Source organism: Emys orbicularis, chromosome 12 (genome assembly GCF_028017835.1).
Source record: "Emys orbicularis isolate rEmyOrb1 chromosome 12, rEmyOrb1.hap1, whole genome shotgun sequence".
NCBI lineage: Eukaryota > Metazoa > Chordata > Testudines > Emydidae > Emys > Emys orbicularis.
Window position 1 is genome coordinate 10,226,849 of NC_088694.1, and position 15,013 is coordinate 10,241,861.

Below are 15,013 nucleotides of genomic sequence, written 5' to 3' on the forward strand. Positions count from 1 at the left end.
CTTGCAAATGCAACATTCATTGATTTCTCTATAGCTCTGAAATTAAATATGTTTGTCATACTTTAAAGGGCCTACAGTTCAAGTGAATCTCAAACGAATGTACCACAGTGATGCAGAAAGTGATTCTGATGAAGTGGAAATGGGGAAGGAAGAAGAAGAGAGAAAAACAAAGCTTCTCCCTAGAAAATTATTTAAAGCAGATGATGATACTGTGTATAAAGGTTAGCCGGAGCTATAGTCATACAATAAATGTAAACCAGAAAACTGCTTAAAGTATTAACCATGAACAATAATATTACAATTCTAATTAAAACCCTTAGGATAGGGTGACCAGATGTCCCAATTTTATACGGACAGTCCTGATATTTGGGGCTTTTTCTTAAATAGGCGCCTATTACCCCCCACACACACCCCCAGTCCTGATTTTTCACACTTGCTATCTGGTCACCCTACTTTAGGACATCTTAATAAGCTCCATTTTTATTGCAGACATTTAAGAAAAGAGCATTACCTGCTCTTCTCTGAGACATTGATACAGAATGCTGTGGAAAATTTTCTTTCCTTAACTAATAACATAAATGTTCAAGAAACACAGCAGTCGACTTTTTATCATTCAGATGAATAAACAAACAGAAGTTTGATCACTTATGGTCAATAAAGAGCTAATTGCATGTTTCACAAGAGATGCATCCCAGTATTCTCTCCAAATTGGAATCTGAATGTTTATATTTTGCCTACCTAAATTTGTAATACACCTCTACCCCGATATAACACTGTCCTCGGGAGCCAAAAAATCTTACCGCGTTATAGGTGAAACTGCGTTATATCGAACTTGCTTTGATCCACCAGAGTGCGCAGCCCTGCCCCCCCCCCGAGCACTGCTTTACCGCGTTAAATCTGAATTTGTGTTATATCGGGTCGCGTTATATCGGGGTAGAGTTGTAGTTTACCAGTTGGATAAGGTGTTGTCTGAGATCACTTCTTCCTCTTACTGAAACAGGAACACATTCTCCATAGACTGTGTTATGTCTCTACCTATTAGGAAGTAAAGAGGCAAATAATTCGGAGTCACTGCAGGTATATCAGATAAACGAGTGCCCCCTACTCTATGTACTTCCCTCAACCAGTTCTTTGGCATGAGACTTGCTGGGGATAGGGAGAGGAGCACTAACTGGAAGGAAAAACAAGTAGTAGAAGATAAAAGGCTCCATCATGCTCAGTAGTACAACAGTGAAACTGGTGGCCTGGGACAGGAGGGCTGACCATGAGCTTCCCCTAGGGCTCCTAGAAGAGGAGGAGTTAACATTGAGAATACCTAGGAGTCAAGCCCATGGACATAAGATACTCTGGTAGAAGACCACATTCCTAAGGGGTCTCACTCCCATCCCAAAGGACTGTAGAGACACACAACTGAAGGTCCTGAATTCTGGGAACTAGAGCTGGATGACACTCTAGCTCCTTTGTCCCTCTTTTTCTGCTTGTTCTCCTTTCTTGCTTTTTCTTGTCTCTTCTTCTTTCTTCCTCCTTACCATCTTTCATCAGACCTGAAGAAGAAGATGCAAAATTAGGGGAATTAGCTGAAGCATGGATTCAATGCTTGCAATGAGAGTGGAGGCAAAGAAGACTTAGACTTGGGGAGGGCACTTTTAAACCTCCGCTGGCTCATAGAATTTGTTGTGTCCTTGCTTTCTGCTAGAGAAATCCATAATGCAGTGTGCAAGGACTCATTCCTTTTCTAGAAATGGGAAGAAGTGGGCTGCAACAAACGAAATAACTGGTAAGAAATCTTCTGTCATCACTTCCTTTACTAAATTGCTATATGTTAAATTGTTGTGTGGGATATAATAGTAGCTGCATTTCATTCAAGAATTCGTTGCAATCTCTTTGCTGGAAATAACAGTGTCTGTTTTATGTTTGTAGTGGTATATGTTTAAATTTTTAAAGCATTTTGAAATCCTTTAGTAGGAAGGGTGGTATGCAAATTCAAGGTATGGTTGGGTCATATCCTGAAGTCCTTATGCAGGCTATCTCCTTTCGACATAACATTTTACCTTCTGAGAGATCTACCCATTTGGATCCTAATTTTCAAACATTAAGTATGCAATGACATGCCAAATTTGTGTGTGCAATGTTTTTGGGCAGATTTTCAAAAGGTCTAATATGGGCCTGCTTTTTTCATGCTCAACTTTTTAAAGTTTTGATATAATGTTATTTATGTATTTAGAGTGGTGTTGCCCCTGTAAACTGAAGAGGTGGGGGAGAGAGAGTATGTATGTAATACATGTGTACTTGATAAATCTTGAGATGTTTTAGTGACTGGGTGGATAATGGGCTTTTCACCAAATTTCTAAATAGTATATTTAATAATTATAGATTTCAAATCTCTGGTAAATAATGTCTCATGCAAAACATGTAACGTTTAAAAAAATTAGAAAGAAAAAGATCAAACATATACAAATGAAAGTGGTTAATAAAATATATAGAAGGTGAGGAGTTTAGTTTCTGAAATTAAACTGGATGCAATTGAAGTTGATATGAGCCCTAGTCTTAGGATTTATAAACCCAGCCATCAGAACTGCAATAACTTATACTGTACAGATGATACATTAATATGTTCCTACTTTGCTAACTTTACATATGATCTTTTACAAATTTTCAGTGTCCGAGAGCATATCTACTGTGTCTGTAAATGAGTTGTCTGTTTTGGATGGAGAGGTCTGGGACCCTGGTTGTTCAAGTATAGGGATAGGTCAGAAGCTCCATAAGGAATTTACTAGGAAAATTCAGGTAAGGCATATATGTGTGTGTATAGAAAAAATATACTTCATTCATTCATTCATTCATTCTCATATATGATACTCTTAACTGGAAACATCATTAACAGAGCTACCTTATATATTATTGCATACAAGAATAAATATGAAAAGAATGTTAAGGTTGTTATGTCAAAGACTGAGAAGTTAGTAAATTCCAGAATAAAGGTTGTCTGCGCAACCTTTATATGGCACCCTTTTTGCATATGCATTATGATACATTCTTTTAATTACATGATCATTCTTCAGGACCTCTTCCTCATTCAGTGCACAGGATGGACACTGCTCAAGGATTGAGGCAACTCTTCAATATTTCTTTTTATCCTTCGGTGGTGGCCCCATGTTACATTTACTACATACCATTCAAACCCTGCCCAGCATACAGAATTATTAATTTCTTCTGGATCTGTTTTTTTTTTTTTTTTGGCACTCATCACTGTTGCATCTGAGTGCTTCAGAAACATTCATGCATTTATCTTCACAATACACCTGGCTGAGGTAATGTTGTTATCCCCAATATGCTGAAGTGAGATTAATGGACAGTTGTCCATATAGACAACAACCTCATATATTTCAAAAACCTTGTTTCACTGCCTGAGTTCTGTTCATCCTGTGCATTGAATGAAGCATGGGTCCTGTGGAAAAAATTGTATGTGATCATGTAATAAAGACTATATCATAATATATATGCATAGGACAGACAAATTAAGGTTCGTCAGGAAATCTCAATTCTGGCATGACTTGACATTGATAAAACAATGTTCAAGTTACATAGGTTTTTTTTTTCCAATGTAATTTCCTAGCTTTTTAAAAACACAAAATGAAAAAACAAATTCCATTATGCGGAACTGTATTTACCCTAGATATGGGTCCATCAACAGAGTTGGAACCTTTAAATCCACAGCAAAACCTCTGTGAGTTATGGAGTAGTTGATACTTACTAGAGGGAAATGAGAGACACTTTGCCAGTGAATTTCACAATGTTTGCTGACAACAGAGGAATGTTCAGACTGAATCCTGACTTCCATTCCGGGTTCTAGAGGGGGGTATGTTCCAGTGGTTAGACCCTTTTGTCCCTGTGTCCCCTAGTATGTCTTCCTCCAGCTTGTGTCCCAGGTGTCTGTCCCTCTCTGCTCTTGTCCCCTCCCAGCCTGTCCTTGTTCCTCCTTCTCCAATTCCAACCTTCTCCTGCCCTGTAGCGCCTTCTCTTCATTCAAGTCCTGCTACTTCCTCCTTTTCTACTCACTTGGGCACTGCAGGGGAGCATGGAGAGAGAGAGTGTCTCCCTACTCTCAAGTCTGGTATGCAGCAGCCCCTGACATGAACAAACAGAAGAAAAGACCTGCTCAGTCTAGGCTACAGCATGCTCAGTGAGCTATAATAATAATAATAATAATAATTAATGGAGATATCCCATCTCCTAGAACTGGAAGGGACCTTGAAAGGTCATCGAGTCCAGCCCCCTGCCTTCACTAGCAGGACCAAGTACTGATTTTGCCCCAGATTCCCCAAGTGGCCCCCTCAAGGATTGAACTCACAACCCTGGGTTTAGCAGGCCAATGCTCAAACCACTGAGCTATCCCTCTCTGGATGTGGAGCATGCTCAGTAAAGACAGAACGCTTGTAGAATTTTGCTATCAGCCTCTAACTAACCTCTAATAAGTATATGCAAACAGTGATTTTTCAGAGACTTTTATAATTCAACTAAATTTTGGTGCATTTTCAAGGAAAAGCAAAAGGAATGTCCCTGATATGAAGGTTAATGTTGACTTTTGTCCACTGTAACCTATGATCTTATATAAGTAATTACTATGGTTATGTTTTATAATACAGTATTTTATCCTTCTCTTCTCAGTTAGTCAATTAAACTGAAAGTAATCCTAATGCATATGTTTCTAGAGCCGCTCAAGAAGAATGGACCACTTTACCAAGCAATCCTTGAAAACCGCTCAGCAGCATTTGACAACAATGAGTTGTCAGTTGCATGAATGCAGGTCTGTAGCACAATACTCATTCAAAAACTTATTTGAATGACATAAATGCTTTTTTATTTTTAGTTTATTTCTGTTTTGGTAGGATCAAGCAGCTGGACAAATTTCATTTCACCATCGTAGAGGAGCTTGAGAGTTTTGAAAAAGATTCCCAATCTTTGAAAAATATGGAGAAAGAATTATTGGTTTGTATTTAAATTATTTAATGGAAAAAATCTGTTTTCTAAAAATATTGGATTTTTCTCTCTTTTTTAATTTGGCATTTATCTGTGGACCATTACTACTGGCTCTGAGAAGATGTGTTTTATAACTTGCTATTAAAAAAAAGCTACACATTTTGTGTAAAGTAAAAAATTTACCATCTTCCTGGCATTTGGCTTTATTTTTATTTTCAGAGAAATTAACAGTCAAATTACAAATAGTTTATTCAGTCCTTTTTAAGCTTGGCTACTGCTATGCACTTAGTTGCTCAGTCCCCATTCCAGATTGACTCTCTAGAGAGAACCACTCCCACCTCCATAAAGAAGCCACCTGCCTCACTGTGTAAGGCTAACCCTTTCCCAGCATGATCAACACTACTAAGTGGTTAGGATGTTTCAGGCAAACAAATCCAGCCTTTGAAATTGAATGACTGTGTATTCTAAATAAGTCACCTAGCCTCCATAGGCCTTAGTTAACTCAGATGTAAACTTATTTAGTATCAAAATGGCTCACCTTGGACTTGGTGAGTCTGCTGCTAGCTCTAATGTAAAATTAGCATTAAGAATATTAATATTAAGATGAAGACAGAGTGAAGTAGTACAATAGGTTTTTACTCCGGAAAGAGTTTAAAATCAAACTTAAATCACACATTAGAACAAATTTAGTCTCATTTTAACCACATTGAACCCTCTTTGGAATGTCTGATCAAAGTGTCTCAGGCCTTCTATTTGTCAGTAGGGGAAACAGCCATTCACAACAGATTTTGGGAAATATGGGCTGAAATTGATGGTTGAGTTAAAAGTGAGTGCTTTACGGTTTGATCCTGCCTCACTGAGCCTTGAATTTTTTAAAACACCTGAGGATATGGGCTGTTGTAGAATGCCTAATCATTCTGTTCTCAATCTCATTATAGGTTATTTGGGAACAGGAAGAAATCTTTTTTTTTTTTTTTAAAGTCCTACATTCTGTGGATTAATTTCTTACTGGTTCAGTTAATTATTATATTTCTTTTTAGAACTTTTGGAAAAAACATGCACTTACATTTAGTGCATGCAAGAAAAATGAACAGCGGAGGTTAGTGGGGTTTGTTAATGTTATTATGAGACCTGGATTCTATTCATGGCTCTGCAGTTTACTCAATATATGACTTTGAGCCAAGTAACTTAACGCTTTACACCTTCGTTTCCTCATCTGTAAAATGAGGATAATAATCCTTGCTCATTTATATGTAAAACATATTGAAATCTATGGATGAAAAGCACTGTATATGAAAACATTAATAAATAATATTGTTATTCACATAATTTTCTGCCAGAGTCTAGTGCAGTATTACCCTAATAGGGATAATAATGGTCATCAATGTTTTTAAATAGTATGTTAGACTAAAAGTTGAATTGCCCTATTCAAGATCTTTGTGGGATTTTCATATATGTCAAGGATCTTTAATTTGCATTTTTGTTGTTGTTAGGATTCAGATTCTTAAAACTTCATTTGAAAAGCACATCTCCCACAGTGTTAACTATGAGGAAAATATTTTTACTTCTGAGGTATGACATTTGTTCTCTTTAGTTTTCTTTTTATTTCTTACGTTATGTCACCTGATGACTTCTTTATAGGCCAAGTCTTTACCTCCAGCATTATACTAATGTCCTCTAGATACTTTTTAATAACTTTTTTCATTAATTTGACCATAACTTGTGCAACATTAAGCGCCTAACTTTACCCTTTTAGAAGAGATGAACACCTAACTTGATAATCATGGCACAAATTTCATGGCCAGGCAGTATAGTTTATATTATATTCTGCCTCTTTACTTACCAGTGTTTCAGTTATGCAGGAAAGAACCAAGCAGTTTGGCAACTGTCCTCTCAGTTTTTCTCTCTTCCTCAAGTTTTTTCCTGCCTCACAAATAAAAAACATCAAGGACCTCTAGCTTAAATGCTACCTTTAAGACACCCAAACTTGTAGTTCTTTGGGGAATATAATTAATATCTTGAATTTCACAGGGAGAGAGTGAGCAGTAAGTAATTGCAGTCTTTTGGAGTACTGTTGTAATATGTTCCTTGTAACCAACACTGCTCAGTGAACAGGACACTGTATTGTACACTAGGTGTATCTCCTGAGTGGGGCTAATCTTGAAATCTATATAGAGACCATTACAATAATCTGAAAATTATAAATGACAATGTCCATATCGGAGAGAAATGGGTACTCACAAACAGATGAAAAAATGTCACTTGTGGCTACAAAGGTCACACAAGGTCTCCGAAATAATGAAAGATCTGGACGATCCAGAATTACCTTTAAGTTGTTAACTCCTTTGACAAAGGGCTGCTATGCTCCCTCAATCAAGGGGGGATCTCTAGATGTTTCCCTTTATTCAACATCTTTGCTATATGTAGATAGAATTGTTTGAGATTCAATCATATCTAGGGCCCTGATCTTGAAAACACTTAAGCATGTGCTTATCTTTACTCATGTATGTAATCCCATTGAAGGAAGTGGAACTACATATGTATTTAAAATTAAGTAGTTGCTTAAGTGCTTTGTTACATAAATGCCTGCTCCTTGCAGGATCAATCCCTAAACCCCTGTCTCAGCCAATCTGAGGGGAAAAGTTGTCTGAGTGCAATAGAGAAGATGTAAAATTTCATGTCGTTTGCATACTTGTGGCACCCAAACTGATGCTAATGTCAGAATTTGAAGTAGATGCCATAGTACTTAGTTGCTTCTGCCCTAAAAAGATTAATATTTCCCACCAGTTTTCTGGACAGCCTTATTTTGACCAATGGGAAGACTGAGCATTAGTACAATCTGATTTTACATTTAATTTGAGGGCATAATTGTCTTCATTAAAATGTATTGTCAATTGTGAAAAGAAAACGTGTGTACACATGACATATGTTGTCAATTTTTATAGATGCATCTAATGAAAGAAGACATGAAAGGGCTTCAAGAGAAGCTTCTTAAAGAAATGGTAAATAATGTTATTTTGTCTCAATTTGTTTTTGTATGCTTTCCTAAAAGAACATAATTATCTGCACATTCACTTTTTAAAAAGTTCCTTTCAAGATGCAATTTCTAGTACACTGTAATTTGAAGCAAAAATTGAAATACTAATAAATAGTATCATTAAAACAATGCTTAATTTTTAATACATTAAAAGTGATATATGTATATACTCTTTTAGTTATGTAGTGCCTCATTTGGGTTTTAATAGAGTTAATATTAGCACAAGAAGGAAAAAAGAACATTCTAATGTTGCAATATCTGTCTGAATTCTGTGATACTTTTAAAAAGTTTGTTTTAAAGTGTATAATAAATGTGATACTGTTCTACCATAGCATGAAGAGGAGCTGTTTAATGTTCGCAGAGGATTGCAGACACTGTTTCTGTCAGAAGGCAGAAAATTCTAATATCGTAAATTCATATATTTTGAAAATGTTTGTTTATATTAAGATTACTTTTTACTAATGGGAAGTTTTGACAATTGCATATTTACTGAAAGCTTTTTAAAGAAGTGCTATTTTAAAAAGATTTTCACGTAATAAATTAGGAATATTTATTAACAAGGGGTCATTTTAAAAGGTTTATTTATTGACATAGGAAAAAAGGAGTAATTTGCAATTAAAACTGAAGTAAGTGTCATGTTTTTGATTTGCATGTGTACATAGGACTTCTATAGCAATTAATAGGAGCTGTGTTATACATACCCAGACACAGAATTTGACCATACATTCTTTAGCACATGAAAAGGAGATCAAATGGCATTTTTGAAAGTTGTATTCTATTTACTTATGGTATTAGCTTTCAGCTGGAATTTATCATTGACTAAAAATGTTTTGTAAAAATATATATATGTTTTAACCATATTGAAAATGTGTATTAAACATTTCAGAAAAAATATACTTTTGTGTGTTTTTTCACATTTACAAATTTGTGGCATTATCACAAGGCCTAAGCAAACTGGTGCATATTTTAGGCCATTTTGAACTCAAAGTCTCTGTAAATCTGTGGTTGGTAAAGCTCTCTAAAACAGATCGTCCAGGATGGCCTGCCCTTTGTACAGAAATACATCACATTAACCAGACTATACATCTTCCTTTTTTCCCCCCTAAACCACACCTGACTAAAGATGAGACAGTATTGCACACACTCAGTGTCAAGCGGACATTAGCTTTTTACCTGGACAGGACTAAGCCATTTAGAAAATCTCCCGTGTTGTTTGTGTCTATTGCTGACAGGTCCAAGGAATCTCCAGTTTCCAATCAAAAACTCTCTGGATGGATATCTTTTGCTATCATTCTAATGATCTCCAACCTCTTCCTAAAGTACTAAGTCTCTTTCTGCTTCAGCAGCCTTTCTTAAGAATGTCCTCATAACTGAGCTCTGTAGAGCTGCAACTTGTATCTCCATATGCACTTTTTCTAAACATTGTGCAGTAATTCAGACTTGGCTTTAGATGCCGTGATTGGCTCTACTATACTATCTTCCCTTTTGGACACTATTCAGAAGTCTAGTCCCATTCCACTAGAGCAGTGGTCCCCAACCTTTTTCGTCTGGTGGATGCCAGACGACGAGCCACGGAGGACCGTGGCGGCGGACGAGCATCTGCCGAAATGCCGCCGACAAGCGGCAATGTCAATAGGCATCGCCGCCGAAATGCCGCCGACAAGCAGTGTCATCCAGAGGCGTCGCCGCCAAAATGCCGCTGAAAATCAGCGGCATTTTGGCAGCGACGCCTCTGGATGACACTGCTTGTTGGCGGCATTTCGGCGGATGCTCGTCCACCGGCCAGTACGCGGGCGCACTTAGACGCCCCGGTGGGCGCCATGGCACCCGCGGGCACCGTGTTGGGGACTCCTGCACTAGAGGGTATTGCTCAGTAGTCACCTGAAGTGGAGTACCCGGGAGAGGTTACTCACCCTGTGCAGTAACTGTAGTTCTTCAAGATGTGTGTCCCTAGCGATGCTCCACTACCCGCCCTCCTTCCCCTCTGCTTTGGAGTTTCTGCTATGGAACTTTGCAGTAGAGAAGCAACTGAGGGTGGTTTGCCCATGCAGCTCTATATAGCCTTGGTGTGGCACATGGAGTTGTGTAGGGTTCATGTGTGTACTGAACAAGCCCTACTACTTAAAATCTTACCAAAAGCGCATGTGCACCTGCAGTGGAGCACCTATAAGACGACACATTTTGAAGAACTACTGTTACTGCACACTGTGAGTAACCTTTTCTTCTGCTAGCATAACTCCATTGACTAAATTTTAGTTACCCTAGCAAAGAATTTGGTCTGTTTATTCCAATTCACAATTATTGAGATCATCCTAATCAGACAATTCCCTAATAACTATTACCTTTCCTGTAATCTGCACCTCTGTATTATTGTTCTACTCTGGTTTTGTTGAACTTTCACTGCATGTACTGTGTTTATTGATTTATGGTGCTTGGTTACACTTATGTGAAGCTGTTTTCTGTTCCAAAATTGGTACTGATTCCATTCTTTATATTTGTTAACTCACTCAGTTTCAGTTAATTTTGCATTGGTGGTCACATTAATAAATACCAGTTTCATTAAGGTGCTGTGCCTTCCACTTGCTGCAACTAATTTTGTATTATTTACTTGGTGTTATGTTTGCTTCTCTATTTTGAGTAGATATATGAATAAATTGATTATAGGTCTGATCCTTTAAGGCAGTGGTTCTCAAACTTGGGCCGCCGCCGCTTGTTCAGGGAAAGCCCCTGGCGGGCCAGGCCGGTTTGTTTACCTGCTGCGTCCGCAGGTTCGGCCGATTGCCGCTCCAGGCAGTGGTGTGGGCCAAGGGACGTGCTGGCCGCCCTTCCTGCAGCCCCCATTGGCCTGGAGCGGCGAACCGCAGCCAGTGGGAGCCGCAATCAGCCGGACCTGCGGACGTGGCAGGTAAACAAACCTGCCCGGCCCGCCAGGGGCTTTCCCTGAACAAGCGGCGGCCCAAGTTTGAGAAGGACTGCTTTAAGGTGCTGAGCTGTTGTCTCCCACAGAAGTTCATGAGAGTTGAGTGCTCAGCACTTCACAAGATATGGCTATTCACTTGTAATATTTAATCTTTGAGCTTTGAATATACTTGGTGGTGGTGTTACACTCTGCTAACAATGGATAGTGGCGGTTTGACTCAGGGCATTCTCTCACCAGGATCCAAATGCTGTGCCAAATGCTAGGCATGTGATTAGAGTAGGGATTTTACAGACCAACAGAAACAATTCGGACTGTTCATTGGTTTTTATTAGATTACATGCAACATTGTGCAATTATTCATCAAATAATTTAACTTTTAAAATATAGTTTTATTGTTCATCATCAAAATTTGTGTAAAGTGTTCCATCTGTCTGTGTAGATTTTCTCAAATCCTGCAGTCTTTATTCATGCAAATCTCTGACTTCAACATGGAATGAAGGATTTGACTCATCTATTTTTTACTTTGTTGAGTGAAGTCTTACTTATACAATTTCACTGTGTGTGTATTTCTGACTCCGTGTCTCTCTCTCAAAATTGTTAAATCACATGATTGTTGTGAAGAGCACAGTAAACTACACTGTGTTAAAATACATCTTGGTTTTCTTGATATTCAGAGTGTGGTTTGGCCCCCCAATCAGCCATGCCTAGAAATACCTATTCAAGAATTTGGGGTTGTTGTTTTTAATGTTTTATTTGTCCACAGAACATGTATATCATGGACACTGGCAATGTAAGTTTTCCCATACACTCTGTTCCTCTCCCCAACAAACACAATATATTTCAATTCTTACCTGCAGGGCCAAGGCAGGTTGGTTCTCATGCCTATTCAGTACTGGGCTATTTTGTTGAATCTGTCAGAAAGGGTTCTAGACTGTGGTAGAGGCGTTAACATGGATACCTCTCTAAAAGGAACTGGACTGAAGCCACCCAGTCTCTTCATCACATGGGCCACCAAACAATGATCAGACGATAACTGTTAGTCATGGAAGACCCAGGCCTCGATTTTCACCAGTGACCTCGAAGTGAAAAATTCTGTTGTCCCCTTACTTGTCCCTAATCATTCTGCCTTTCCCACCACATGCACAGGTTTAATGCTTTTAGGAAGATTGTTTTGTCTGATATATCCTTGTGGGGGACCAAAGTAGTCCTTAAAAGGTGACCAATCGAGTATTTATTAAAAAATGGGCTTGTGCTGGTATTTGCGTCTTTAGTATGTATATAAAAAGACCAAAAAGTTGAGGGAGGGAATTGCTTTTGTTTTGACATAAATATATCAGGAATGACAAGTATGGTCCTCCCTTTTAGCTAGAGGAATTCGGGGATGTCTCAGGGAAGTTTACTGTGAGCTAAAGAATTAAGTCAAGGGGTGAGCATATCAAGTATTTCACAAAGGATTATTTTATCCAGAATATTAGTTAGTTATTAAAGTTAACTAGGAATTAATAAAAAAGAGCTTTAAACAGTCCAATTAAAAATTCCTTTCCCTTTTAGATACTCAGCTTTCACTTAGCTCTTGTGATGTCATCCTTCCAGTAGTTCTTTAAGTAGAATAAAGAAGAAAAAAATGCAGAAGACGTTATCTGATTGATCTTGAAACTTAGTTCATGGGTGTCAGTGTAGCTTAACAAATTTTGATTGATATCTCCATTGGTTATAGAAGTTATGATTAAGTCATAAATCAACTGGTAAATTCTCTCAGATCTAATATGTGATTGCTTGTCATTTCCACTAGGTGGACCTCCTGATCTGAGTCAAAGATTTCTTACCAGCATAATTGACTTATTCAAGAATACGTGAAACTAATGAATATTTTCTTTGATGAATTTGCAAGGTTTTGAAGATTGTATAAAATACAAAAGCTTTTTTTTACTTTGCATCTGTATGTTGTAAAAATAATACACATGTAGTTGCATTTTTTTAAAAAAGCTGCCCTGACTAATATATCGTTAATATTCCTTTGTGCTTATAATATTATATTTTTCAGAACCATTTTCTTATCAAGATAGTATTTATTAATGAGGGCTTAGTGGGAAGGTGAATCACTGCTGAACTAAAATGTTTTGCTCAACTCCAAACCTGGTACCTAGATTGCAAGCGCTTAGGGGTAGGGATTGTCTTTTTGTGCTGTTTGTACAGCACCTAACACGATGAAGTCATGGTCCCTGACTAGGGCTATGAGGCATTATGATAATACAAATAATAATAATAAAAGTGTACAATCCATGATGCTTGTTTATACTGCAAGGCTCATCTATTTTCCCTCTCAAATTAGAAAAAGTATTTCTTACTGAGAGGTGTTTCTTTAGTTAATGTTTTCACTCTTTCACTGTATTACTCCTGAATTTTCATTCATTATATTATGACCGTCAAATATCAGAACTTGTGGTTGGATTATTCTAATAAAAATGTTAAAATACCAGTTAGCATGATGATATAGATTTCCATGATGAGGCTACCAAGTTCTAAAATCGGGTAATTAAAGAGACAAATCATTGGATTAAATCATGATGTTTACTCAGGGACTTAGACTTAGATCTATGTGACCAATATTTATGAGGTTATACAAAATTAAATCTAGCTAGACATTAAGCTGAACTGTTCAGCAGGTGTTTAGTCCTGCCTTGAACACATGCCCTGCAAAGATCCACAAATGGCTTCTAGCAATGGCTGCAACTAAGTATATTATCAGTATGTCCTGTACATTCATAACTCCTATTACTGTGGAGGGAGTACAATAGATCGTTGTATTTAAATGAGACATTTCACTCCAGTGCTGATCACTGGAGAACCAAAAGCAATTAGTCCATCCATTAGATGCATTAATTCTGCACACCATCCTGCAGTCATTTATCAGGAGTCTATATCCATAATTCCCTTTACCTTTTATCTGTTTGCTTATTTGTTTTCATGTCTTCATTGGGGTCCTTTCTGCTGGCTTGAGGTTGACATGTCCTACCCAAAATTTTTTACTCTTTTTTAAAACTTTTACAAAGGGTAGAACATGAAACATCTATGGACAAAATTTTGCCTTGTATGCGTATGTGCCACTTCTATTACAGTCACTAAAGAAACAGAAAAACAAACACGGCTACCCCTCTGATATAAAGAAACAGAATATCTTATGCAAGTATCACTCACATTTTCATCAATATTACCTACTGTTAACATTATCACTTACATATTTATGATTTTTAGCCAAATCCTGTATTCCTTACTTAGGCAAATCTTCTAATTGTTTTTGGATTTTGTTAAGCGTTGTGGCCTATCTTGCTTATAGTTTTTCATAATCATTTCTGTTAGGTTTGTTTTTAGTAATTATTAGTAGAAGTATCTTTTTTCCTCATCAGGAAGTTATCAAATCTCACGTACATTTTACTAGAAAAAGAATACAACTATCAATAGTTTGATAGTCAATTAAGTGTATTTAACAGTTTACCTATGTCATGTTTAAATTTGCCAAAGCTTAGTAATTTTTTACTGCAGTGACGGACTACATTTCTTACAAAGGGCCAGGTCCTCAGCTGTTGTAGAATTACTCCAGTTGTAAGCATCTGGTCCAATATCTTTTCTCCACAAGGTGGGAAGCCCATTGTCTAAATTCCACTGATCAATGGTCTCCCAGACTGTGTGCTGACTTTTGTGGTGCAGGAAATCTGGCCCATAATAATTACAAATCCCCTCCCCTTCAATCCCACCCAGGGAAAAAAGCAATTTAAAAGAAGTGCGCTCATTTCCTGCAATAAGTAGTCATTTAATTAAAGAACAAAATTAACAGGAATCAAAAATGTTGCAGCTGTGTTTTCGTTAGACATTATATAAAAAAGAGAAATTATAATACATTAAATCATTTTGTATAACATGAACGTAAGTGTTTTACAAACTAATTGTGATTAGTTCAAAATGTCTTGTCAACATAATACTGAATGACAGTGCGTCATGTCCATTATGTCAGAGGCCCTGGAATGGTAAAGCCTGTACATGCACAACATCTCCTTTTCCAAGATATGCTGCAAAAC

The 15,013-nt window shown here is 37.4% G+C and overlaps 1 protein-coding gene across 1 annotated transcript in view; it reads left to right on the forward strand.

Annotated features, from left to right (window-relative positions):
* Nucleotides 1–8,421, forward strand: part of SYCP2 (synaptonemal complex protein 2) — a 58,115-nt gene extending 49,694 nt beyond the window's left edge. The window contains exons 37-45 of the mRNA XM_065415027.1: nt 69–221; nt 1,697–1,777; nt 2,660–2,787; nt 4,713–4,807; nt 4,890–4,989; nt 6,021–6,079; nt 6,474–6,552; nt 7,926–7,982; nt 8,350–8,421. Coding sequence (XP_065271099.1) covers nt 69–221; nt 1,697–1,777; nt 2,660–2,787; nt 4,713–4,807; nt 4,890–4,989; nt 6,021–6,079; nt 6,474–6,552; nt 7,926–7,982; nt 8,350–8,421 — 824 coding nt within the window. The remainder of the gene's footprint in view (nt 1–68; nt 222–1,696; nt 1,778–2,659; nt 2,788–4,712; nt 4,808–4,889; nt 4,990–6,020; nt 6,080–6,473; nt 6,553–7,925; nt 7,983–8,349) is intronic.
* Nucleotides 8,422–15,013: the final 6,592 nt, after the last annotated feature.